At 46.1% G+C, this 24,320-nt stretch overlaps 1 protein-coding gene across 7 annotated transcripts in view; it reads right to left on the reverse strand.

Annotated features, from left to right (window-relative positions):
* Positions 1–420: 420 nt before the first annotated feature.
* Positions 421–24,320, reverse strand: part of ccser2b (coiled-coil serine-rich protein 2b) — a 63,592-nt gene continuing 39,692 nt past the window's right edge. For 2 of the 7 annotated variants that reach the window (XM_046872658.1, XM_046872659.1), the window contains exons 8-12: positions 24,017–24,103; positions 22,732–22,833; positions 7,568–7,644; positions 6,440–6,479; positions 421–4,091 (exon numbers count right to left, since the gene is read on the reverse strand). In XM_046872658.1, coding sequence (XP_046728614.1) covers positions 3,396–4,091; positions 6,440–6,479; positions 7,568–7,644; positions 22,732–22,833; positions 24,017–24,103 — 1,002 coding nt within the window. In that variant the 3' untranslated portion in view covers positions 421–3,395. The remainder of the gene's footprint in view (positions 4,092–6,439; positions 6,480–7,567; positions 7,645–22,731; positions 22,834–24,016; positions 24,104–24,320) is intronic. The other 5 variants (XM_046872660.1, XM_046872661.1, XM_046872664.1 and 2 more) reach the window with 5 other exon arrangements.

A 24,320-nucleotide genomic window follows, 5' to 3' on the forward strand; every position in this document is an offset into this window, starting at 1 on the left:
ACAGTGTGACAGCAGTGAAGTGTGCAGTAGGTACAACAGACTGGTTCAAGGTGGAGGTTGGACTGCATCAAGGATCGGCTCTGATAATGAGCAGGAGGATGAGGAGAAGTCAGTAGGAAGGTCAAGGTTGAATTTTGATCAACTTCATGGTAAAGTTCCAGCACTTTTAACGCTTTAGAAGAGAAAAAAAATCTTGCAGTTGATGTACAGAAAAAAAATAAGCTTGTGAGTTTCCAATGGCAACGATTGACCTCGAGCCCTGCTGGAGAAGGTGCTGATGAAGGTTCATGTGACCTTCACATGTGGGTTCCTGTGATTACACACACTTCACATGTCTCCAACACACACACGCACACGCACACACACACACACACACACACACACACACACACACAAAAGAAGCATGTCTGAATCCGAAAGTTTTGTTTCTGTCTTTATTCGGAGACAGGGATCAGGACACAGAAGCAAAAAGAAAAAAAGCGCTTTGTTTCTCATCCATCTCTGGGTGTGATGATGATGAGTACCTAAAGTACCGCTTTCATCCCGGATCTTCCCTCATTTAGCACACAGCAATAATGAGACTTAATTAACATTTAATAAATTAAGTACAATTCATCCATCGTACATTACAGTGCAAATTCATCTGGTTTGTAGATCTGCATGTTCTATTATTGCACAAAGTTCAGCTCCAGTGTAAAAAAACCAAAACCAAAACAAAACAATCAACACAAAGAAACACAAAAACATTCTAAAGGTTATAAAGAAGACGTGGTTCTGATGATGATGAAATATTGACCAGGGAATTTTAACACTCAGACAAGCTGAAGGAATCACGACCCAAACATCAGACGAGCTTCAGAGGGAAACATGAGCAACTTTTCAGATTCATAACCAAAACCTTTATAATTCAGTCTGTGCACACACACACACACACACACAGAGGAGAGACCACACCTTTATGTCCTGCTCTCAGACAGTAGAAATCAGATGACACTAATACTGACTCATGGTTTTGCGGTTGTGCGTATTTGTTGAAATTAGGTGTTATAAGTGTGTAATAAGTGTGTTATAAGTGTGTAATGAGTGTGTTATGAGTGTGTATGAGACAGTACAGTGAGGAGTTAGTGTGCGATATGAACACGGTTGTACAGCGCAGTGTTCCTCACGATTGCAGCCAACAAACACGCGATGCAAAAATGATAAAAAGTCCACATACAGGATTCTTCATATTCATCTGCGTGTGTGTTGGTTTTCTAAAACTTCGTTTAATTTTCATATGAAAAAATGAAGAGAACCAAACACCTGATCAGCAGCTGAGACACACGAGTCCTCTCACACACACACACACACACACACACACACACACACGGATCTGTGGGCGGAGCTGAACTCAGAAGCGAATGATGAAATGCAGAGTTCGTTAGTGACGTCGTCTGAAATATTTTCTCTCCAAAATCAGCAGTTTCTGATACACAGACTCCAAAATGTGAAACATCCAAACATTAATGAGGAACTTTTACTCGACGCTCTTCTACACCTCACACGTTAATAACCATCTCAAGGGTGTGCAGTTTGAGAAAGTTAATCTGTGACAGGGCTGCGTGATGTGACCTTCCTGAAGGTCACCAGTTCCCCAAACAGCATGGTCCAGTTTTATTCCTCCTGTAACTCGTTTATACTCAACCACATGCTGGAATTTATTCAGGAACATTACATTTCTTATCCATTTCTACGTTAAACGTGGCACATCGGCAAAATGTCAGTTACGTTATAGCAGCTATAAACGCTCATTTCCTCTCCAGGTCTCAAAATAATTTAATAAGAAAAAAAATAGCATCAGATTCTCATGTAAGTGAAAAACTGTAAACACTCCTCTGTCCTGAGGTCCTACAGAACAACCAGACAAAATCATTTAGCAGCAGCATCACGATAATAAACTTAAAAAAAAGGTTTGAAATGAAAATTAGAATAAAAATCATCGTTTATGTTTTCAGTCAGTTAGAAATCTCACTGAATTGCTTCCTCTAAATCTTCAAACTGACTGTGTCTGTGTGTGTGTGCTTACTTACTGTAGTTCTACAATTCACTTATTCACTCTGAATACACACACACACACACACACACACACACACAGTGCTGTAGTGTTACACATATCATGTACTCCAGGAAGCTCTAAGTACTAAATAAAATTTTGCATAGAAACTTGGAAGTTGTGTGTAGTGTGTGTATAAAGAGAGAGAAAGAGAGAGAAAGAGTGTGTGTGTGTGTGTGTGTGTGTGAGGGGGCGCAGTTCAGTTCAGCTCCACTGTGAATCATTAAACAGATCGCATATGGTGGGCGTGGCCTCAAAGATGATGGCTCGGCCCCTCCCACAGGTCATTAGAGGTGACTGAATAAATTATAAAGGGTCAAAAAGATGATCTGGCTTTTACACACACACACACACACACACACACACACACACACACACACACACACACACACACACACAGCTCTGAAGCTGATCTGAAAGAACCTCTCCTCTCATCCATTCTGAATAAACTACAGATGAAGAAACATCTGATGTTATGATGAAGAAGGTGGACATTTTGGAATAGATCATGTGCATCACTAAGATCATAATGAAGCAACAATCTGAGTGAACACACACTCGTTTAAAAAACGAAAGGAGTGAAAGTTTCTGCAGAACAAAACAAAAACTATGCTGATTTATCACTCACTCATTACACACTTCGTCTTGCTTTCCTCCACTAGACTGAGAAACACACACACACACACACACACACACACACACACACACACACACACAGCAGGTATATATTAGATTAATTTGGAAGTTGAAGCGCTCCGCCCGTCTGCATGGTGCTGCTGCGTGGTGATGAAAGAGCAGCATTGTGTTATGGAAAATTTTGGAATCTTCTGGATTGTCATCAGGGTCTTCTTCCTTTTCTACAGGAATCAGAACTGTAATTTACTTTATTACTGCTGTGAAGATTTCAAGGCAATAACAGGATTGTCATCACCAAGAGGAAATCTGCCCTTTATGAGCTCATGATTGGACAGTGTCACGGTGATTGACAGGTCATTGTTTAAAGCCCCTCCCACTCGAACTCCAACAGCCAATTACACTCTCTAGACTCCAGAACACATCAAGACCTGAACTTGTGATTCCCCTACTTTAGAGTATGTAGAGGAACTGCTAATGCAGAGGGATTTGCCCTCGCCGGTGTGTTTGTGTGTAGAATCTAGAGTCACACACACGTCAGGTAAATCTGAGCTCAGAGATCAGCAGTGTTTGGAGCGAATCCCATGTGAGAAACACCATGGAGTGTGGAGCCTAGTGTTCTGAACTGATCTGTAAAGGAGGAGAAGTCGAGCAGAAAAAATGGAAAGGGTTAATGGCTCTTTGGCTTTGGGAGGCGAGAGTTACAGGCATTGGATGGATCTTTAGATCGGCCTGAGCTGATCTCATCTCTAGGAGCTGAGCTGGTTCTGAAGCCAGAGCTGTGTGGTGATGGAGTTAAGCTAGACTGAGATACTGAGCTGATGCAGGGCAGGCCACGGGATGGAGGGGGCAGATGTCTGGTCTTAGATGGACCACTGAAACCTGGGTTAGAAACAAATGCCCCTTGAACTCCTCTACCTAAGCTGACCTGCTCACCTCCTCTCGTTTTTATGAGAACAGGAGCTTTTTTGTCTCTGCTGAATGTCTGAAGGTCCCTGGACTGTGGATTCGTCCTCCTCAGCGGGACACAGTTACTAAACTGAACCCTGGGGTTGTGTGGTTCATTAATTTGGAGACGGGTGTTTAGAAGGAGGAGAAGATTATCTGAATTCAGAGTGTTGGAGGATAAAGAGGCAGCAGTGGCACTAACAGCAGGTGCAGTCGAGGGCACAGAGGGAGGAAGCGTGGCATTACAGGAGGCAGAATCGGGTAAAACTACAGTGCAGGACTGGGGCTTCACTGGACCATCACCAGGCTGGACGTCCACACTGGGGTCACTGAGGGCCTCTGAAAGGGTTTGGTGGGAAGATCTTGCCAACTTGTAGTGATTGCTGGCCTTGGGCTGGAAAGGCTGTAGTATCTGAGGCTAATGGAGAGGAAAAAACAGAAGTATTATGAATAGAAATGTTTATTTTATATTGAAATTATTAAATCACAACATTATTTCTTAGCAGATTCAATTTCAGAATAAAGTCTTTACAGAAAACCAAAACATTCATCTAAAGAAAAAGCTGTTCCTGTTTGATCTTTTTTTTCTTGCACTGGGAAATAAACCCCCCATTAAATCTAAACAGTATCTTAGCAAAATGGCTAAAAGAAGAAGTGTTTAGTGTTTTGGTGTAACTGCAGACACTGTGCTTCAGATCGTGACCAGGACATGAGCTCTGTGCTGCCATGTTTATTCTGCAGTTTATTTACAACAAATAGCAGATTTCTCTTACACACTTCTACTTACATTTTATTAATGCGTACAGCACCGAGAGATTTGTACAAAAAGCAATAACACGTCACTCCTGATTTCACAGAGACTTCAAAGAAGAAGCACAATCCACAAAACGGCCGATTCCCAGAGAGAAACTCAAAAACGCCGCAGCTACTAACAGTGATGTGGGTTTTCACGTGAGGGTACGAGGTCGCAATGAAAAGCTCTGCACTCAGCTCACCTCTACTGCTGAAACGTTACGAATACGACACCAGTTTCGAGCTATGGCAGTTTGACGGAGCGAGGGAATGAGCGAGGGTTGAGAGAGAGACTGAAGGAAGACTGGTGCTCTTGCACAAAGATACACCAGCAGCAGTTCAGGAGCCGAGCACATGCGCAGGCGTGAGTCCATCTGTCATGGAGCCTCAAAGAGAATTATTCTGTGTGATGCTCTGGTCGGCGGTGGATGGCTCTCCGGGTGCTATTGTGGAGTGGCGCTTTTGATGCGAGTTCTGCTTTTCACACAGCCTTTCTTTAAGGTCTGCCTGATGTCTAAAGAGACCCTGTTTCACTCTCTACTACACCGAGAGACATTCGAGCGTGAAATGGCACTGAACTGAATCGGAATGATATCATATCATGATCTTAGTGGACTGTTGGACAGTCAAGTTGAGGTTTCTGGCTCCCAAGTGGCAGAAGAACAGACAGAGCAGACCAGAGAAGTGGAGTTTTTCAGCTCACAGCGCCACCTGCTGGATTTTACCTGCATTAACGTCTTCCATATAAACAACACAATGGTATTTTAACAATGCGCAACCCCATTTATTTTTCTCACCCTCCTCTCCAACAGTCAATATTTGTCTCTGACCTTAGGCTAGAACCTTATCTATTCTATATCCACAAACAAAGATTCAAAACATCAGGGATTTGTTCACATAGAGAGTCTGAGACTCCTCACAGAACGTTTTTACTTCCAGGACTCAAAGCAATGAAGCAAAGACCACCTCATAGTAGAACCTCTTAAATGATGAATGAAGTTGTGTAATTTTAGGAGTGATCAAGAGAGAGAGAGACAGAGAGAGAGAGAGAGAGAGAGATGTGAAGAAGGAAGTTTAATAGAGAAACTCATTGATATCTTCCAAAATTCAACCTTCTCCATGCGGTATATTCAGGGACACACCCACCTGACAGCTGCATGTTAATCTCCATTTAAATCATTATGATACAAACTGACAGAGAAACTTGAATAATGACCATGTGGTCTCTCAGGAAATCTCCACACACTTTCAGTAATAATTAGAATAAGAATACAAATGCAGAATCGGGTCCCAGTTCACGGTGTGTGTTTGAGGTGTGTTTTAGCAGAGCGAGACCTCATTATTAACACACAGAAACAAAATGAAGATACTGGGATGAGAACAGAATCTCTCTCAGTTTCTACTATTAGATGTCTACAGACCACATTTACACACACGTCTAATCACGTCTCCACACATCCACGTTAGAATACAGAGATAATATCCGCACGTGCAAAATTATCCGACAAGTCACACAATGAACACAATGAACACAATGAACACACACACACACACACACACACACACACACACACACACACACAGACACACAGACACACACACATCACACTGCTCCTGTGACTGCCAGCCTCAGGGTTTATACAGTGTTAATGTTAGGACTAAAGACAAAAGAGAAAGAAACAAGAAAGAAGTCAGAAAAAGAAATACAAGTTACAAATACAGAGAGAGAGAGAGAGAGAGAGAGAGAGAGAGAGAGAGAGAGAGAGACACAGACAGAATGGCAGACAGACAGGGAGGTACTGGGAAAAAGAACTAACAGAGAGACAGACAGACAGACAGACAGACAGACAGACAGACAGACAGAGAGACAATAAGACAGAGAGACAATAAGACAGAGAGACAGACAGACAGATGGTGAGACAGACAGACAATGAGACAGACAGGGAGGGGGTATTTTAGAGTAAAGTACTGTACCACGCTGTATCTGTGAAGTAATGCACTAACTCCTCCACTCCTGAGCCAGGGGCAGTGTGGGAGAGGCAAAAGGAGAGACAAGGAGAGGAGAGCTCAGTCAGTCTCTCTCACACACACACACACACACACACACACACACACACACACACACACACACACACCAAACCGTGAGGATTTAGTGGAGCTCGAGGCGTCGCTTACAAACTCAGAGGCTTCATGCACTTCATGCCAGCGAGGAAAACACAAACATCACAACAGATGCAGAGAAACAGGCAGAAGGTTAACCAGACTCTCACATCCCAGCTCCAGTGTGTGGGAAGATCTAACACACTGAGATAATGTGTGTGTGTGTGTGTGTGTGTGTGTGTGTGTGTGTGTGTGTGTATTGGGCCACAGGAAATGAGAACACTTCCATCCTCACAGACAGAATCATACATGAGAGCTGATATCAGGTTTAGTGTTCCTGCTACTGCTGTTGCTCTTAAACATGAACACACAGTCTGTAATGAGTGTGTGTGTGTGTGTGTGTGTGTGTGTGTGTGTGTGTGTGTGTGTGAGCTCCTTCTGTCTCACATCATGTTACTCTTATCCCAGACAGAGATGAAGGATGATGTGAGTTTTTATTCATGTCTCCAATTATTATTTTATAAAAGCTGTCATGGCTGCCATTTTTCTCTGTTTACTTTCTGACAAAGAAATGATGTCTGGTCACAGGTGATAATGGAAGGTGCAGGTAAAATAATCCAGGTGTGTATCAGAGAGATAGAGAGAACGAGAGTGAGAGAGAGAGAGAGAGAGAAGAGAGTAAATGTGTTTCAGTAAGAATGAGGATAAAAGTTAAATAATCACTGCATTATTAACAAAGGTGTGTGTCCTCATTATACTGAGCCGAGAGACGACGACAGAAAATAAACAAAGTAAGGCATTAGAGATGGAGTGATAAGAGAAAATGAGAGCTGGAAAAGGGGAGAGAGGGAGAGAGGGAAAGGTGTTGAGAGATGGAGAGAAAGAAAAGGGGAGAAAGATAAAGGTGGAGCGGGGGAGCGAGGGAGCAGGCGTGGTCATGTGAATCTTTGAGATGGGGCAGATGCAGGGGCAGTTCGGTGAGAGGGTTTGAGTCAGACTCACTCCGTTTGTAGTGGAGCGGCACACACACTCGACCCGTCCCCTGCTGCATCCGCCTCGGAGAGAGGAGGAGGAAAATCCTGTACAGAGATACAGAGATACACACTGACCCACTTTCTCTCTCTCACACACACACACACACACACACACACACACACGACCCGTCCCCTGCTGCATCCGCCTCAGAGAGAGAGGAGGAGGAAAATCCTGTACAGAGATACAGAGATACACACTGACCCACTATCTCTCACACACACACACACACACACACACACACATACACACACACACACACACACACGGACACACACTCGACCCATCCCCTGCTGCATCCGCCTCGGAGAGAGAGGAGAAAAATCCTGTACAGGGATACAGAGATACACACTGACCCACTATCTCTCTCACACACACACACACACACCTGTACAGAGATACACACTGACCCACTTTCTCTCTCTCTCACATACACACACACACACACACACACACACACACACACACACACACACACAGCTCTCTCCACTGTAATGTGTTGCATTAATGAGAACTGAGTTCCTGTTATCAGTTACATTACAGCAGATATAAACTCTCATCCCCTCAGCGTCTCCTCACTCTCACTACTGAAGTTAAGAAGAAACCCAATGTGACGGCACTGATGTAACATCAGGGTTAAAGTTGTAAGGAGTTAAAGCTTATGATTGCAACACTATCAGCACGGCATTGTGGGTAATGTGTAGAACTGTGAACATGAAAAATTAATTATAAATAAACCTATAATGCTGCTGAAGGTTCAGGAGGGATCATTGCATTTAATCCAGTAGGTTTATTCATCTACAATAAACACTTGATCCTGATCAGGATCTCGGAGGATCTGGAGTCTATCCTGGGAACCTTACACATGGAGGCTTCAGGACTGTGTTCCATGTTCTTCATGCACAGTGAGATTATTATCATCCAGTGCAAAACAAAATCAGTTTCAGCCACTTCAACCTCATAATTCCCATAATGTATTTATATATATATATATATATATATTTATATATAAAATACTATAATAATATTTATAATTTCACCATTTATTTTTATTAATTAACAAAATGGAAAGTAAATAAACAGAAGTTAAATCCAGAATCAAATCAATATTTTGTTTTACACTTTACCTGCTAAACAGCATCAGTTCCTCTATCTACACTTACACACAGTTTTGATGGAACTCAGCAGGCAGGTTGAGATCAGAACTTTGTGAAGGCCAAAACAATCACTTCCTGGATACCTTGTTCTTCTCTGCACTGAAGATCGTTCTTAATAAGTATTAAATTAGCTGTATGTTTGAGGTCATTGTCCTGCTGCAGAATGAATTCGGGGCTAATCAGACACCTCACTGATAGCACTGCAGGCAATCACTTCTGGGCAGACCTCTCCAAACATGATGGGTGTACCTGATGGCTCTGCTGGACATCTTCTGAAGTGAACACATGTTTTTCATCTGCTACATAAACCACACCACACCTGGTCCTACAGAATCCCTGACTTTGTGCAAGTGTTCAGTGTCTGTGTACTGTGTGTGTGTCAGTGTACAGCGCATGTGTGTGTAGAGTGTTTGTGCATGCGTGCAGGTGCGTGAAAGTGTCAGTGTACAAAGCGTGTGTGTGCATGCGTGTGTGTAAGTGTACAGTGTGTGTCAGTGTACAGAGCGCGTGTGCATGCGTGTGTGTAAGTGTACAGTGTGTGTCAGTGTACAGAGCGTGTGTGTGTATGCGTGTGTGTCAGTGTACAGTGTGTGTGTCAGTGTACAGAGCATGTGTGTGTAGAGTGTACAGTGTGTGTCAGTGTACAGAGCGTGTGTGTGCATGCGTGTGTGTAAGTGTAGTGTGTGTCAGTGTACAGAGAGTGTGTGTGCATGCGTGTGTGTAAGTGTACAGTGTGTGTCAGTGTACAGAGCGTGTGTGTGCATGCGTGTGTAAGTGTACAGTGTGTGTCAGTGTACAGGCGTGTGTGTGCATGTGTGTAAGTGTACAGTGTGTGTGTCAGTGTACAGAGCATGTGTGTGTAAGTGTACAGTGTGTGTGTCAGTGTACAGAGCGTGTGTGTGCATGCGTGTGTGTAAGTGTAGTGTGTGTCAGTGTACAGAGCGTGTGTGTGCATGCGTGTGTGTAAGTGTACAGTGTGTGTCAGTGTACAGAGCGTGTGTGTGCATGCGTGTGTGTAAGTGTACAGTGTGTGTCAGTGTACAGAGTGTGTGTGTGTGCATGCGTGTGTGTAAGTGTACAGTGTGTGTGTCAGTGTACAGAGCATGTGTGTGTAGAGTGTTTGTGCGTGCATGTGCGTGTAAGTGTACAGTGTGTGTCAGTGTACAGAGCGTGTGTGCATGCGTGTGTGTAAGTGTACAGTGTATGTCAGTGTACAGAGCGTGTGTGTGCATGCGTGTGTGTAAGTGTACAGTGTGTGTCAGTGTACAGAGCGTGTGCATGCGTGTGTGTAAGTGTAGAGAGCGTGTGTGTGCATGCGTGTGTGTAAGTGTACAGTGTGTGTCAGTGTACAGAGCGTGTGTGTGCATGCGTGTGTGTAAGTGTACAGTGTGTGTCAGTGTACAGAGCGTGTCTGTGCATGCGTGTGTATAAGTGTACAGTGTGTGTCAGTGTACAGAGCGTGTGTGCATGCATGTGTGTAAGTGTACAGTGTACAGTGTGTGTGTGCGTGTGTGTGTAAGAGTACAGTGTGTGTGTGCGTGCATGTGCGTGTAAGTGTAGTGTGTGTCAGTGTACAGAGCGTGTGTGTGCGTGCGTGCGTGTGTGTAAGTGTACAGTGTGTGTTTCAGTGTACAGAGCGTGTGTATAGTGCAGTGTAGAGTGTAGACTGTGTGTGAGTGTAGTGTGTGTGTATGTGTGTGCGCAAGTGTACAGTGTGTGTGTACTGTGTGTGCCAGTGTACAGAGCGTGTTTGTGCGTGCATGTGTGTGTAAGTGTACAGTGTGTGTGTCAGTGTACAGAGCATGTGTGTGTGTGCGTGCGTGTAAGTGTACAGTGTGTGTACTGTGTGTGTGTCAGTGTACAGAGCGTGTGTGTGAGTGTACAGAGCATGTGTACTGTGTGTGTGTGTGTGTGTGTAAGAGTACAGTGTGTGTGCGTGCGTGTGTCTGTAAGTGTACAGTGTATGTGTAAGTGTACAGTGTGTGTGTACTGTGTGTGTATCAGTGTACAGAGCGTGTGTGTGAGTGTACAGTGTGTGTGTGTGTCAGTGTACAGAGCGTGTGTGTGTGTGTACAGTGTGTGTGTAAGTGTACAGTGTGTGTGCAAGTGTACAGTGTGTAGTTTATTTCTATTGCGCTTTTCACAACAGACATTGTCTCAAAGCAGCTTTTCAGAGTTTAACAGTTAAGATGAATGGTGTGTGTTTATCCCTGATGAGCACCATGTAGACTGTGGCGAGGAAAAACTCCCTTAGATGTTATGAGGAAGAAACCTTGTGTTTGTGTGTGTGTAAGTGTACAGTGTGTGTGTGTAAGTGTACAGTGTGTGTGTGTGTCTGTGTGTAAGTGTACAGTGTGTGTGTGTGTGTGTGTGTATGTGCAAGTGTACAGTGTGTGTGTGTGTGAGTGTGTGTGTGTGTATGTGTGTGGGGACCTCCTTGGGAAATCTTCCCAGGAGGGATCTCCTCTTACAGGCAGGGGAAACCCTGGTCCATGTGCCTCAGGTGCCTGCGGCTCCCTCATGACCTGTCGTTGTGCAGGCATTCTGCCCTTCTTCTTTCCTAGCCCCCAAACCAGGAGAAGCAAAATCGACATAATTCCACAGGAGTTCGTGGAGGGAGTCGGAGCAGCTGTTTGTTTGCTATGGCCCTCATAGGAAAGGTTTTCTGGCTAATAAGCAGACGCTCAGCAGATGGATTGTGGATGCCATTTCTTCGTGTTATGAGTCCTCTGGTCTTCCCCACTTCCTTCGGAGTCAAGGCTCATTCCATGGGGTATAGCGGCCTCTACGGCCTGGTCCGTTGGAGTTTCGCTCCAGGACATTGTAACGCTGTGAGCTGGTCCACGCTTAGACTTTGTCAGGTTCTATCTCGACATCAGAGCCACTCCCGGCTCCTCTGTCCTGCATGCCGGTTGTGCTCAGGCGTTTTTGATGCAGCTCGAGTTCCTGAAACGAAACCCTTACCTTCTCCTATTCCAGAAGCTAATGTCGCTACCATCACTCACCCATTTTATAGCATCCTTGTTTACGCGACGTCGCCCGCCAATGATGTCACAACTTGCCTATTGGCCAGATTTTACACGTGATTCAGAGCGTGAACAATGCAATCGTTCCCAAAGCATTTTCAATGCAGCTCTCATTCCCTCAGGGAACTAGAATGACATACGTAACCTAGTGACGTTCACAGAGATAATACCATGTAAAATCATCCACTGGAGGTCAGCAGCTCTTTTTGGTAACGGTGGTTTGTACAGTGTCTCCACTCTAGTTTAATATAAGCATTAAAACCCAAAATACTTCTCCATGTCTACCCTCCCATTCAGCTTTTTTTATTCAAAACCTTAACACAGCTTTCCCGACACTGACCCAAAGTCCATCTTCCCTTCGCCCCGGCACTCCAGGAGGGGGCCTTCACGCCTGTTGAGGTCAGGAGCGATGTTCAGCTGGGGAAAGGGTACATTCTCTGCAGGACCAGCCTCTGTGTGTTGATAGTCCATCTGCTGAACACGCTCCTCTGATGTTAGTGCAACTCTCCAGCAGTGTAGGAGCTGATTGACAACACGCAGGGACCTTAGTCTCATACGCGCTGCCAAGTCCTCTGCCCTGGTCAAGTCTGACCCTGTGATGTTCACAAGCTTCCGGAGCATCACAATGCCTGAGGAGATTAGAGTTCTGGACAGTGCAGAAACTGTCACACTGGAGATGTCCAGTCACCCGCCGTACACCAGAGGCTCCTCCAGAAACCAGTGTAGTGTTCGATAGCCTTCTGTTCTGTTTCTTAAAAACGTTCCAGATTTTAAAAAGTCCACGGTAAAACATTGGTAATCCAGAGATGTCCAGCATTTTTGTGTCCATTAAAAACAAGGCTCTGTCCAGCCCCAGTCCTTCTACTGTGCGTAATAATCCACTGGCTGCTGCTCTCCATACTAAGTCTCTGGGTCCAGTGAGAAGTCTCTGAATGAACTGGAGGCAGAACGCTGCAGCTCTGCTGGACAGCTGGACCAACCTGTGCCCTCCTTCCTCTTTCAGCAGATGGAGAACCCCCTGTAGGACATCTTTGGGACTAACCGTTTCCACCTGCTCAGTTTGCCTTTCACATGCTCTACAGAACCTTCCCAGTTTTTATGTAAAAACTCATTGCTCCCCAGGTAGACACCCAAATATTTAAAGCCACCTCTTTTCCATGCTGAGCCTCCTGGCAATGAAGGTCGCCCACCTCCCCACTCCCCAACTAAAATGGCTTCACTTTTACTCCAATTGGCCTTGGCAGAAGTCCTTTAAAATGTTTAAAAGAGGTTCAATCGCCAGAGAGTACAACATACCTGATAGGGAACAGCCAATTCCTCTATACACTGTAAAAGAAGCACAAAAACCACAGTTAACCTTGAACCCAAAGCTTTCCAGCACCTTCCACGAGTATTCATGCTCAACCCGGTCAAAAGCTTTTTCCTGGTCTAGGAAAATCAGACCAGTCTTAAAGCCCAATAGCCTGGAGATGTCCAAAATGTCCCGAATTAGGTATATGTTGTCAAATATCGACCTGCCAGGCACACAGTACATCTGGTCATGGTGAATGATCTCCATCACCGTTGTCAATCTCGATGCTAATGCTTTTGACAGCAGCTTGCGGTCAGTGCACAGTAGTGACACTGGGCGGCAGTTCTTCAGGTGGGTCAGGTCTCCCTTTTTTGTCAGCAGGGTCAGGAAGGCTCTCCTGCAGCTCACTGGTAGATGACCATCTCTGACACTGTCCTGTAGGACCTCCAGCACATCCTGCCCTATTACTGCCCAGAATGCCTTTAAAAACTCCACAGGGAGACCATCTATACCTGGTGCCTGCCCATTCTCCATGCCCTGGAGAGCCTTCTAAAGCTCAGACAGTGTCCCGTCCAGTGACCACATTTAAAACATTTTATTTCTGAATCAGTGGAAACAAAGATGTTGTAGTCAAGCCCATCGATCCTGAACTTAAAGGCCACATTTAGTTCCTCAAAACCCTCATTCAGAACCATAAACAACATCCGCCTAAAAGACTCCAAGTGCTTAACTAGTGAGGACTTACAGGCGAACGGGATTTTCTTTATGGGGGAGACGGTTTGCCCGTACTGAGACAGCTCTATAAGAATCGCCTCATCACTAATAAAAGGAGGGACATTTGACAGCAACACCTTTTTTTAGCAGAAGAACTGAGGGGAGAAACCAGTACACACTCATTATTAATAGCAATTCCTTTTGGATCAGTTTAATTACTTTCTCAATACTGTTGAACACACACACACACACACACACACACACACACACACACCTCTACACTCGCCCACACACCGTGCCAGCGAGTCAAACTCTCACACAGCCTCGTGATTGGAGAAGCCATGCTGAATACTCACTCTCACACACACACACACACACACACACACACACACACACACACACACACACACACATGCCCGCACACACAGGCACGAAAGTATACACTTACGCGCACAGACACACACACAAGATATTTCCTAAATGTTTAAGGAGAAAAATTGCGATTAAACATTGAAAAAGTGAAACATTTGGCAACACACCAACCGCTCTCGAGCAGAGAGAGAGAAAGAGAAAGAGAGAGAGAGAGAGAGAGAGAGAGAGAATGAGAGAGAGAGAGAGAGAGAGAGAGAGAGAGAGAGAGAGAGAGAGAGAGAGATATGACCAGGATATTGTATATTGTGTATTTGTGTGATTGATCCTCTGTGTGTGGAGGAATTAATTCAGTGTTCATTTATCTTCTAAGTTTATTTCTCAGAGCTGCAGTCTCACAACACATTGATGGACACAATGCCTCACACACACACACACACACACACACACACACACACATACACACACACACACACACACACACACACACACACACACACACACACAGAGCAGAAGTGTCTGTAAGAGGAGAAGTATTTGGATACAAGAGAATTATTAGGAAAAATCTGTGAGCAGGCGATAATAAACACTCCAGACCTTACCAGGTCAAGGACATGTGTGTGTGTGTGTCTGTGTGAGGAAGAGAGAGAGAAAGAGCGAGAGAGCGAGAGAGAAAAATAGTTTGCTTGTAAAATGAAGAGAACTTCTAGAGAAGAAGAAAAAACATCTTCGCTTGTTCAAAACAATGTGAACCACCCCATGGGTAAGGGTTATGGTAAGGTTAAGAGTTGGGTTTAGGGCTAAAGTCAGGGTTAGGTTTAAGGTTAGACTTAGGGTCAGGGTAAGGTTAAGAGTTGGGTTTAGGGTAAGGGTAAGGTTTGGGGTTAGGGTAAGGTTAAGAGTTGGGGTTAGGGTAAGGGTTAGGTTTAGGTTTGGGGTTAGGGTAAGGTTAAGAATTGGGGTTAGGGTAAGGTTAGGTTTAGGTGTTAGGGTAAGAGTTAGGTTTAGGGTTAGGGTAAGGGTAAGTTTAAGAGTTAGGGTTAGGGTAAGGTTAAAAGTTGGGGTTAGGGTAAGGGTTAGGTTTAGGTGTTAGGGTAAGAGTTAGGTTTAGGGTAAGGTTAAAAGTTAGGGTTAGGTTTAGGTTTGGGGTTAGGGTAAGGTTAAGAGTTGGGGTTAGGGTAAGGGTTAGGTTTAGGTTTGGGGTTAGGGTAAGGTTAAGAGTTGGGGTTTCGGTGAGGTTAGGTTTGGGGTTAGGGTAAGGTTAAGAGTTGGGGTTAGGGTAAGGGTTAGGTTTAGGTTTGGGGTTAGGTAAGGTTAAGAGTTGGGGTTAGGGTAAGGGTTAGGTTTGGGGTTAGGGTAAGGTTAAGAGTTGGGGTTAGGGTAAGGTTAAGAATTGGGGTTAGGGTAAGAGTTAGGTTTAGGGTAAGGTTAAGAGTTGGGGTTAGGGTAAGGTTAAGAGTTGGGGTTAGGGTAAGGGTTAGGTTTAGGTTTGGGGTTAGGGTAAGGTTAAGAGTTGGGGTTAGGGTAAAAGTTGGGTTTGGGGTCAGGGTAAGGTTAAGAGTTGGGGTTAGAGTAAGGGTTGGGTTTAGGGTTAGGTAAGGTTAAGAGTTGGGGTTAGATTTAGCGTAAGGGTTAGGTTTAGGGAAGGTTAAGAGTTGGTGTAAGGTTAGGTTTAGGGTAAGGGTAAGTTTAAGAGTTAGGGTTAGGTTTAGGGTTAGGTTCAGGGTAAGGTTAAGAGTTGGGGTTAGGGTAAGGGTTAGGTTTAGGGTAAGGTTAAGAGTTGGGGTTAGGGTAAGGGTAAGGTTAGGTTTGGGGTTAGGTAAGGTTAAGAATTGGGGTAAGGGTTAGGTTTAGGATAAGGTTTAGAGTAAGGTTAAGAGTTGGGGTAAGGGTTAGGTTTAGGTTAAGGGTTAGGTTTAGGGTTAGACTTAGAGTCAGGATAAGGTTAAGAGTTGGGATTAGGGTTAGGTTTAGGGTAAGGGTTAGGTTTAGGGTAAGGTTAAGAGTTTGGGTTAGGGTTAGGGTTCAGTAAAATGCAGAAGTCCAAAAGGTTCTGACTCTCCTTCACACCATGCTCTATACAGCAGAGTTCACTGAACTAACACACACACACACACACACACACACACACACACACACACAATATAATTAATTCAAAACACACACACGTTCAAACAATGATTTCGTTACCTCCAATTAAATATTTGTAGTTAAAGTAGTTCTAAAGGCAGAGTCAGAGCTCCATATAAACATTGAGATGAGACTGTGTGCTGATCAGCTGCTTTTCTGTTCTCTGTACTGAAGGACGAGTAAAACCACTAACCAGTAATAAATGTGATCATTACAGCTGAATCTATTCCTTCAGAAATCCATTAGTCGTGCTGATTTCTTTTAACACAGCATTTTCTCACTCATTATTTTAGTGCTTATTTCAATGATTTTATTTAGTGTATGTTTCATCATTTTCTATTCTAAAGGCGTTGGTCGGGACAATACTGAAAAACGATGGGTTACTTAACGTAATCCCGGGTTCTTTGATAACAGAGTGAGGTGTTTCACTATGGGAATCGCTTTGGGCGTGACCAACTACGGAAGCTCTTATGACACCACGTCTGTCTTGACAGACAGGTCGACCTGAGATCAGGCTCCGCCCCACCTTTATCCCTCAGGTCGACCCCTCCTAACATCATTGCAGCGAGATTTCTTCCGTCCCGTGCAAGGAGGAAGTGCTGGTGAAACACCTCACTCTGTTATCAAAGAACCGGGATTACGTTAAGTAACCCATCGTTCTTTTTCTAACTTCGCTCGGTGTTTCACTATGGGAGATATAGACTGCTCCCGGATTGCACAAGCCAATCACATGGGCTCAGAGCATCTGGCACTCAGCACCGCATGTGCCAAGGATGACTCAGACACATCTAGTCTATAAAACCGCACAAAGGTGTGTGGCGTAGCCCAGCCAGCCGCCGCACAAATTTCCTGAACAGAAACTCCCTTAAGTAGGGCCCATGATGTCGCCATCCCTCTAGTAGAGTGGGCCCTCAGACCCGCAGGTGCCTGAGAACCACAGCATACATACGCTATAGATATAGCCTCCACAATCCAGCGGGACAGCCGTTGTCGAGACAACGGCTTCCCTTTGTGAGGGGTAGCCCAAGACACAAACAGCTGGTCAGATTTTCTGAAACCCGCTGTTCTCTTGACATACGTATGGAGGGCCCGCACTGGGCACAAGGAACCCAATTCCTCCTCCTCCTGAGGTGGGTGGAAAGCCGAAAGTTCCGTAACGGGACATCTATAAGAAGAATCCACCACTTTAGGTACAAACGCCGGGTTAGGGCGAAAGGAAACTTTCGTGAGCCCAGGGGCAAACTGTAAACAGGACGGACTGACAGACAGGGCTTGCAGCTCGCTCACACGCTTAGCAGTCACTAGAGCCACAAGCAGCGCCGTTTTAAGAGAAAGAAATTTCAGCCCTATGCCATCCACCGGCTCGAAGGGGTGATGAGAAAGGGCTTCCAAAACCAAAGATAGGTCCCACTGAGGCACTAACCGCCGAGACACCGGCCTCTTACGGCGTGCACCTTTCATAAACCGGCTAATCAAAGGGTGCTGACCCGCAGGTTCGTTATTAAACCCGACATGACACGCAGCAATAGAAAAAGCTTTCCCTTTATCCAGCAAATCCTGGAGAAAGCACAAGATGTCCTTCACAGAACACTGGAAGGAGACAATATGACCACGGCCACACCACTCCTCAAAAACTCGCCATTTATTGTCATAAAGTGTGCGAGTAGACGAGGCTCTGGCACTCTGGATAGTGTGTATAACCGATTGGGGTAAACCTGCCACACTCAAGTTCCACCTCTCACGGGCCAGGCCCAGAGAGCAATCCTGTCCGGGTGCGGATGATGAATCTCTCCGCCCGCCTGGGACAGAAGGTCCCTCCGTGAAGGGAGCGGCCACGTTTGATCTGACAGTATCTGAACTATTTCTGCAATCCAGTGTCTGGACGCCCAAAGTGGAGCTATCAGAATCAGTGACAAGCTGAGTTCTCTGACCCTGGCCAGGGTGGGGGAAATCAAGCTCAGTGGAGGGAAAGCGTAGAGAAGAACGTTTGGCCACGGGTGGGCTAACGCATCCACACCCAACGGTGCATCCTCGTCTCTTAGAGAAAAGAACAGAGGACACTGAGCGTTTTCTCGCGGGCGTGAGATCTCGGCAGCCCGGCCGTATCTCTGCCATATCTGCTCCACCACCTGGGTGTGCAGTTTCCATTCCCCGTACAGGGGGTTTCCCCTGGACAACAGATCCGCACCCTTGTTCCATATGCCTGGAACATGAGTCGCTCTGATGGACAAAAACCTTGTGTCGCACCACATTATCAGTTTCCTCGCCAACTGATGCAGCTGGAGGGAGCGCACACCTCCCTGCCGGTTGATGTACGCGACCACTGTGGAATTGTCTGTTTTCACCAACACATGTCGGCCCTTTATGAAAGGCAGAAAATGTTTCAGCGCTAGAAATACTGCCAACAACTCCAAGTAGTTTATATGTCTCGGGATTAGCTGTGGAGGCCAAACGCCGTTCACAGCTCTGCCCATAAGGGTTGCACCCCAGCCCGCCAAAGACGCGTCCGTCGTCATAGTAACCCTCGACGACACCGCCCCCAAGGGAATCCCCGACCGAAGTGTCGCGGGGCATCCCCATTGGCGGAGCATGCGTTATTTTGACCAGCCGATTGAGATGACGTCGGGGACATAAGCGCAACCGCGCGAAATATCTCTGAAAATCTCTCGTCATGAGAAGTCCCAGACGCACCACAGAAATCACTGAAGCCATTAAACCCAGCATTCGTAGGCACACTCGGAACAGGACCATAGTCCCGCCCAGCAGGGCGACACTGAATGAGAGATGCGATTCTTCTCTCTGTCAGCGTGACTCGATAGGAGAGGGAATCTATACTGAGCCCTAGATATTCCGCGCACTGCGCGGGACAAAAGCAGCTCTTTTCCTGTTTATCCTGAAACACAGGTTGCAGAGATGTGTGACTACGCTCTCCGCATCTCTGATCGCCTGCTCTCTTGACGAGGAGCATATCAGATAATCGTCTATATAAGACAAAATCCGAATCGCGCTGTTTCTCAACGGCAAAAGTGCCACCTCCACACACTTGCTGAAAGTCCTCGGAGCGAGAGACAGTCCGAACGGAATGGTTTGAAACTCGTAGGCAGTGCTTCTGTGCGCAAACCTCAAATATTTTCTGTGTGACGGGTAAACGTCTATGTGAAAATACGCGTCTGATAGATCGATCGTCACAAACCAATCGTTTGGACGGATCGACCGACAGAGTGCTTTGTGTGTCAACATTCTGAATGAATATTTTCTCAGGTGCTTGTTTAACACACGCAAATCCAAGATCGGACGAAGAGATGCGCTTCCTCTCTTCGGGATCACAAAGTACCGGGAGTAAAAACCCTGACGGCTTTCTGCCTCCGGGACAACTCTGATTGCCCTTTGCTCAAAAGAGAGTCGATCTCGGTAGCTAGGACGCGAGCCGACTCCCCTTCGGCCACCGAGACCAACACACCGTTGAATCTGGGTGGTTTCATTGCAAATGGAAGCCTGTATCCCCGTGAAATCGTGCTTAAGACCCAGGAAAGGAACAGCGCATGCGCGCCACTTGACGAGGCGCGCCGAAAGAGAACCCCCGCGTACACAACTCCGGTCGCGCGTTGATGATGTCACAACCGTCGCCGCGTTGGGCTCCACTGGCAGAGCGAGCGCGCCCTCCAGTGGCAAAACTGGGGGGGTGCACGCTGAATTCTCGGGATTTTCGCACACTATCGCCCTCGGCTGAACGCCTGGATGCGAAAGTGCCACATTTATTGTGTTTTTTATTTTTGAACACATCGCCCTCAGCTCGTGGCTTGGATGCGATGATGCATTCTTTATTGCGCAATCGTCTGAACTGACGTGCGAGTGAACAAATGTCGGGAGTGCTTGGTGACACTGAACATTTTCCCTTATTCCTCGAAACCGAGGAAAAACTATAGAGGAAGCCCTTACGGAACTTAGAACCGGGCTGTGTTCTCTTCTACTTTTCTTCGCCAGCGGAGAAAGGAGGATAGGAGAACATTCACGTGTCAGGTCACACGCTTCTTCTTCCGCTCCTCGGGGTGGGGCGGACGGTTTTTAGCCGCCACGGCCGCAAATGAATGCTTTCCCCACGGTACCGAGCCATCCGATCTCGGACGTTGACCAGCTTGCTGTCCGCCGAGAGCCGATCTCGTGTTCCTCACGTTCATCGGTCTCCCTCGCAGCCGCGGCTTATGAGGCAAACAGAGGTTGAATGCTTCGTCCTCCTGTTTCCTGAGAGTGCTGGTTTCTCTCATCTTCTCTAGAGCTGGACCGAACAGACCTTTAGCGTGGTCGTAGGCAGCATCCATGACTTCCGCTTTCTGTGTGTCACCCAAGCCTGACAGGTTAAGCCACAACCTGACACAGCCAAGCCCATTACGCGGCCGCAGCCCTGAACTGCGCCTCGTGAAGAGCGGAGAATTAGGTCGTTCACCACACAGATCTCGTCCCAAAGTACCGGGTTAGGTACTCCCGTGTCGAGCTGTCGTCCCATTTCCTCTAAAATCTCCGCCTGGTACGCGGACAGCAAAGTCACCACGTTTAGCGAGCACACTGACTGCGCTGTGTATTTATACATCCTCTGATGGATGGACGCCGTCAATCTCTCGATTTTCCCAGGCAGCGCAATTTGAGAGGAGGCAGATATGGAACGCCGATTCGGATGGAGGTGATAAGCCACCGAAGGCTCCACAGCTGGGGGTCTGGCCAACCCCAGCTCCTCCATCCCTTGAATCTCCAGCTTGGAGCACCCTTTTGCGGGAAGCTTGCTCTTGAAGGGGCTAGACCAGTAACGAGACATCTCCTTCATGCAAGCTGGCACGGCGGGCAGGAGCTGTCTAGCGGCGGGTTGAGCAGGCGGCAGCCTTTTCCCGTCGTAAAGGTCTCTCACCGCTCCCTCCGCGTCCTGGGCAGCGGGCCAAGCTAGTCCTAGCTTCGCCGCGGCTCGTTTGCATACCTCGTGCAGGTTACCTTCAGCCTGTGAGGTTGCATCGCCCGCGCTCTGGGGTCTCGACTGTTGGGCCGGGAAGGGACCACTGTCGTCCTCATCCTCGTCCTCCATATCCAAGTCGAGGAGGTCTGAGTTCGCATCCGCGTCCTCGTCGCACGGTCGTTCCTCATCCTCCGCGAGGAGGTTATCAAACAGAGGCGGCATGACCGGCGATTCGGCCTCCATCAGGTCCGCCCAGCTCGTGGTAGCTCGCGGCTGATGTTCGACGGCCGTAGACCTCGCGGCGGCGCCGGACAGACACGGGTCCTGTTGGTTAGCCACCGCTACTCTCAGCCGTCTCTCCAAATGTTTCACCGGCATCTACGCGCAGTGAGCGCATGCTTGCGGGTCCGCGAGCGACGTTTGAGCGTGCTTCGGGCCCATGCACGTGATGCACATCGGGTGAGGGTCCCTGCCCGAGATGGTTGCTCCACATGATGATGGACACGGGCGGATACAACCTCCTGATCTTCGACTCATTCCCTTTGGTGGGGGGGATGATCGTCGACATGGCTGAGTACGGGGTTAATATTAGACTCGTCACAACACGTTAGTCTGCCGATGTTCGCAGGGTAGTTAGCCCTCTGAAGGCTTCACCTTGACGCGCTAAGCCTGTAATAGCCTGACGCTACTACGTCCCTACCGTGTAACTTAATACACAGCAGGTTGGAAATAGGAATAGCTCGCCTCGACGCGGACGCTATTCCGTGATGTCGCTCAGCACGATTCCGTACGACTGACCTCGCGTTCGGTGGCGGAATCCAATGACGGCCCGCAGGATGAACAGTTAAACGAAACCAGCCGAGAACTGGAAGTGCTGAGAGAGCTTAGTGTAGTCCCTCACGGGAAGAAAGCGCGAATGATGTTAGGAGGGGTCGACCTGAGGGATAAAGGTGGGGCGGAGCCTGATCTCAGGTCGACCTGTCTGTCAAGACAGACGTGGTGTCATAAGAGCTTCCGTAGTTGGTCACGCCCAAAGCAATTTCCATAGTGAAACACCGAGCGAAGTTAGAAAAAGAACCCAAATTCTTCTGCTAATAAAGTAAAGCTCAGAACCCGAGTCTGAACACCATGACCCTTCCTCACGTGATTCTGGGAGCTGTGTTTGTGTGTAGATTATTCATTTATATGATACACACAACATCTTCATATCAGTATATTCACAAGTCAGAATAAACTTCCATCCAGAAAATATTGTGCAGTGTTATAAAACATTTGATTTTTCACTCATCAGCATTTTCCATGGATCTATGACATGACGTGTCTGTGAACTGGGCGGAGCTTTTGGTCCTCTTCCATTGTGATAATTTGAGACCATGGGGGGAAATGCAGTGACACAATAATGTTATAGATATATTCTGAACATTCTGAAGCAATGTTCAGAGCAGTGAGCAGTGTGAAATCTCTCTCTGAGGGAAGTAAAGACGGTTTAGAAACGGTGGACTCACATTCTGCGCTCTCCATGGAGTCTGAGTGCTTTTATCCTGATGCTCTTGTCTCTGCAGCTCCCCCTGCTGGCAGATGCACGGAGTCACCTGCACTTTAGCTGCCTGGACACAAAGAAAAAAACATTAAAGGAGGGAATTTCCAGTGTCAGCACTTTATAACAGTCAGGTGTAAAGCAAAAATGTATTACATGTAAATATTATATTATTAATATTAAATAAATATATATATATATATATATATATATATATATATATATATATATATATATATATATATATATTTAATATTAAATAATAAATATATAAACACAAAAATCCAGTACATTTAAAAGTAACCATAAATGAAATAATAATACAAATCATGTCTCTGTAATAAATAGAAACTGTGAAATTGAGGATACATTGCTGTAAGATTTTTTATGCTGTTACAGGAAAAAAATGAACATGTTGAAAGTCACTAATTTTCTTGTGATACAAGTTTTTCCTCCCTCTCACCTCTCTCCCTCTCTCTCACTCACACACACACACACACACACACACACACACACACACACACTCTCACACACACACACATACACATATATGAGTGTGAGAGTGTGTGAGTGAGAGAGAGGGAGAGAGGAGAGAGAGAGAGAGAGAGAGAGAGAGAGAGAGAAAGAAATAGAGAGAGAAAGAGTGAGAGAGAGAGAGAGAGAGAGAGAGAGAGAGAGAGAGGGAAAATCAGACAGATCTACCTGAAGAGAGCGATGTGGCAGCACTTTAGTCTGTTCAGCTTTCTCACTTTATGACCTGTTCATACTCTTCAACCACATCAGCTTCCAAATATTCCACACTGATATCACAGTCAGCTCCATCACACCCATCACCTCAAACATCGTTACCTAGCTGAGCTGATCTGAGCTGAATTGCATTATGGGATGTGGAGTCCATTTGCTCCTGTCTCACTACATCTACATGGATTCATCATCATCATCATTATCATCATGATGGTGGAAAAGGAAAGCTGAGTAAGGGAAGACATTCTGCTGTTCAGAGCCTGAAGGTTGAATATTGAAATCAATTCTCTTTTTAAACTCCACTGCACTGCAAAAACAACATCCTCCTCAGACACCAGACACTCAACCACAAAGTTCTGACAGGAATAAGAGTACAAACCACCCACATCCACACCTGAACCTAGAAACCTTAACCCTGTTGTCAGAAATTCATTACTAACAAATAAATCGATCAATCAATCCTGATCATAAGTATGAGTCTGTTAGAGGTGAGAAGTGAAATCCCATACCAGCCGCTGAGTGAGTTTAGAAATCAGTACATCTTTCCCTCTGAGCTCTTCTCTTAGCTTCTGCACCTCCTTCAAGAGCTCATTCACCTGGAACACCATCACACACACAGTTAGTTTGCCTTCACAAAATCCACACATTTATCATTGTGAGTTAGATCTTTAATGCTCCTCACTTCTTCACACCATTTTTTTCCATTAGCACCTGATGGTGGTGCTTTTAAACTCAAATACACACATGGCCAAAAGAATCAGATAATAAATCATCAAAACCAAACAGAATTCAATTGAAATGTAAAGTGTTCAG

Source organism: Silurus meridionalis, chromosome 18, assembly GCF_014805685.1.
Source record: "Silurus meridionalis isolate SWU-2019-XX chromosome 18, ASM1480568v1, whole genome shotgun sequence".
Taxonomy (NCBI): Eukaryota; Metazoa; Chordata; class Actinopteri; order Siluriformes; family Siluridae; genus Silurus; species Silurus meridionalis.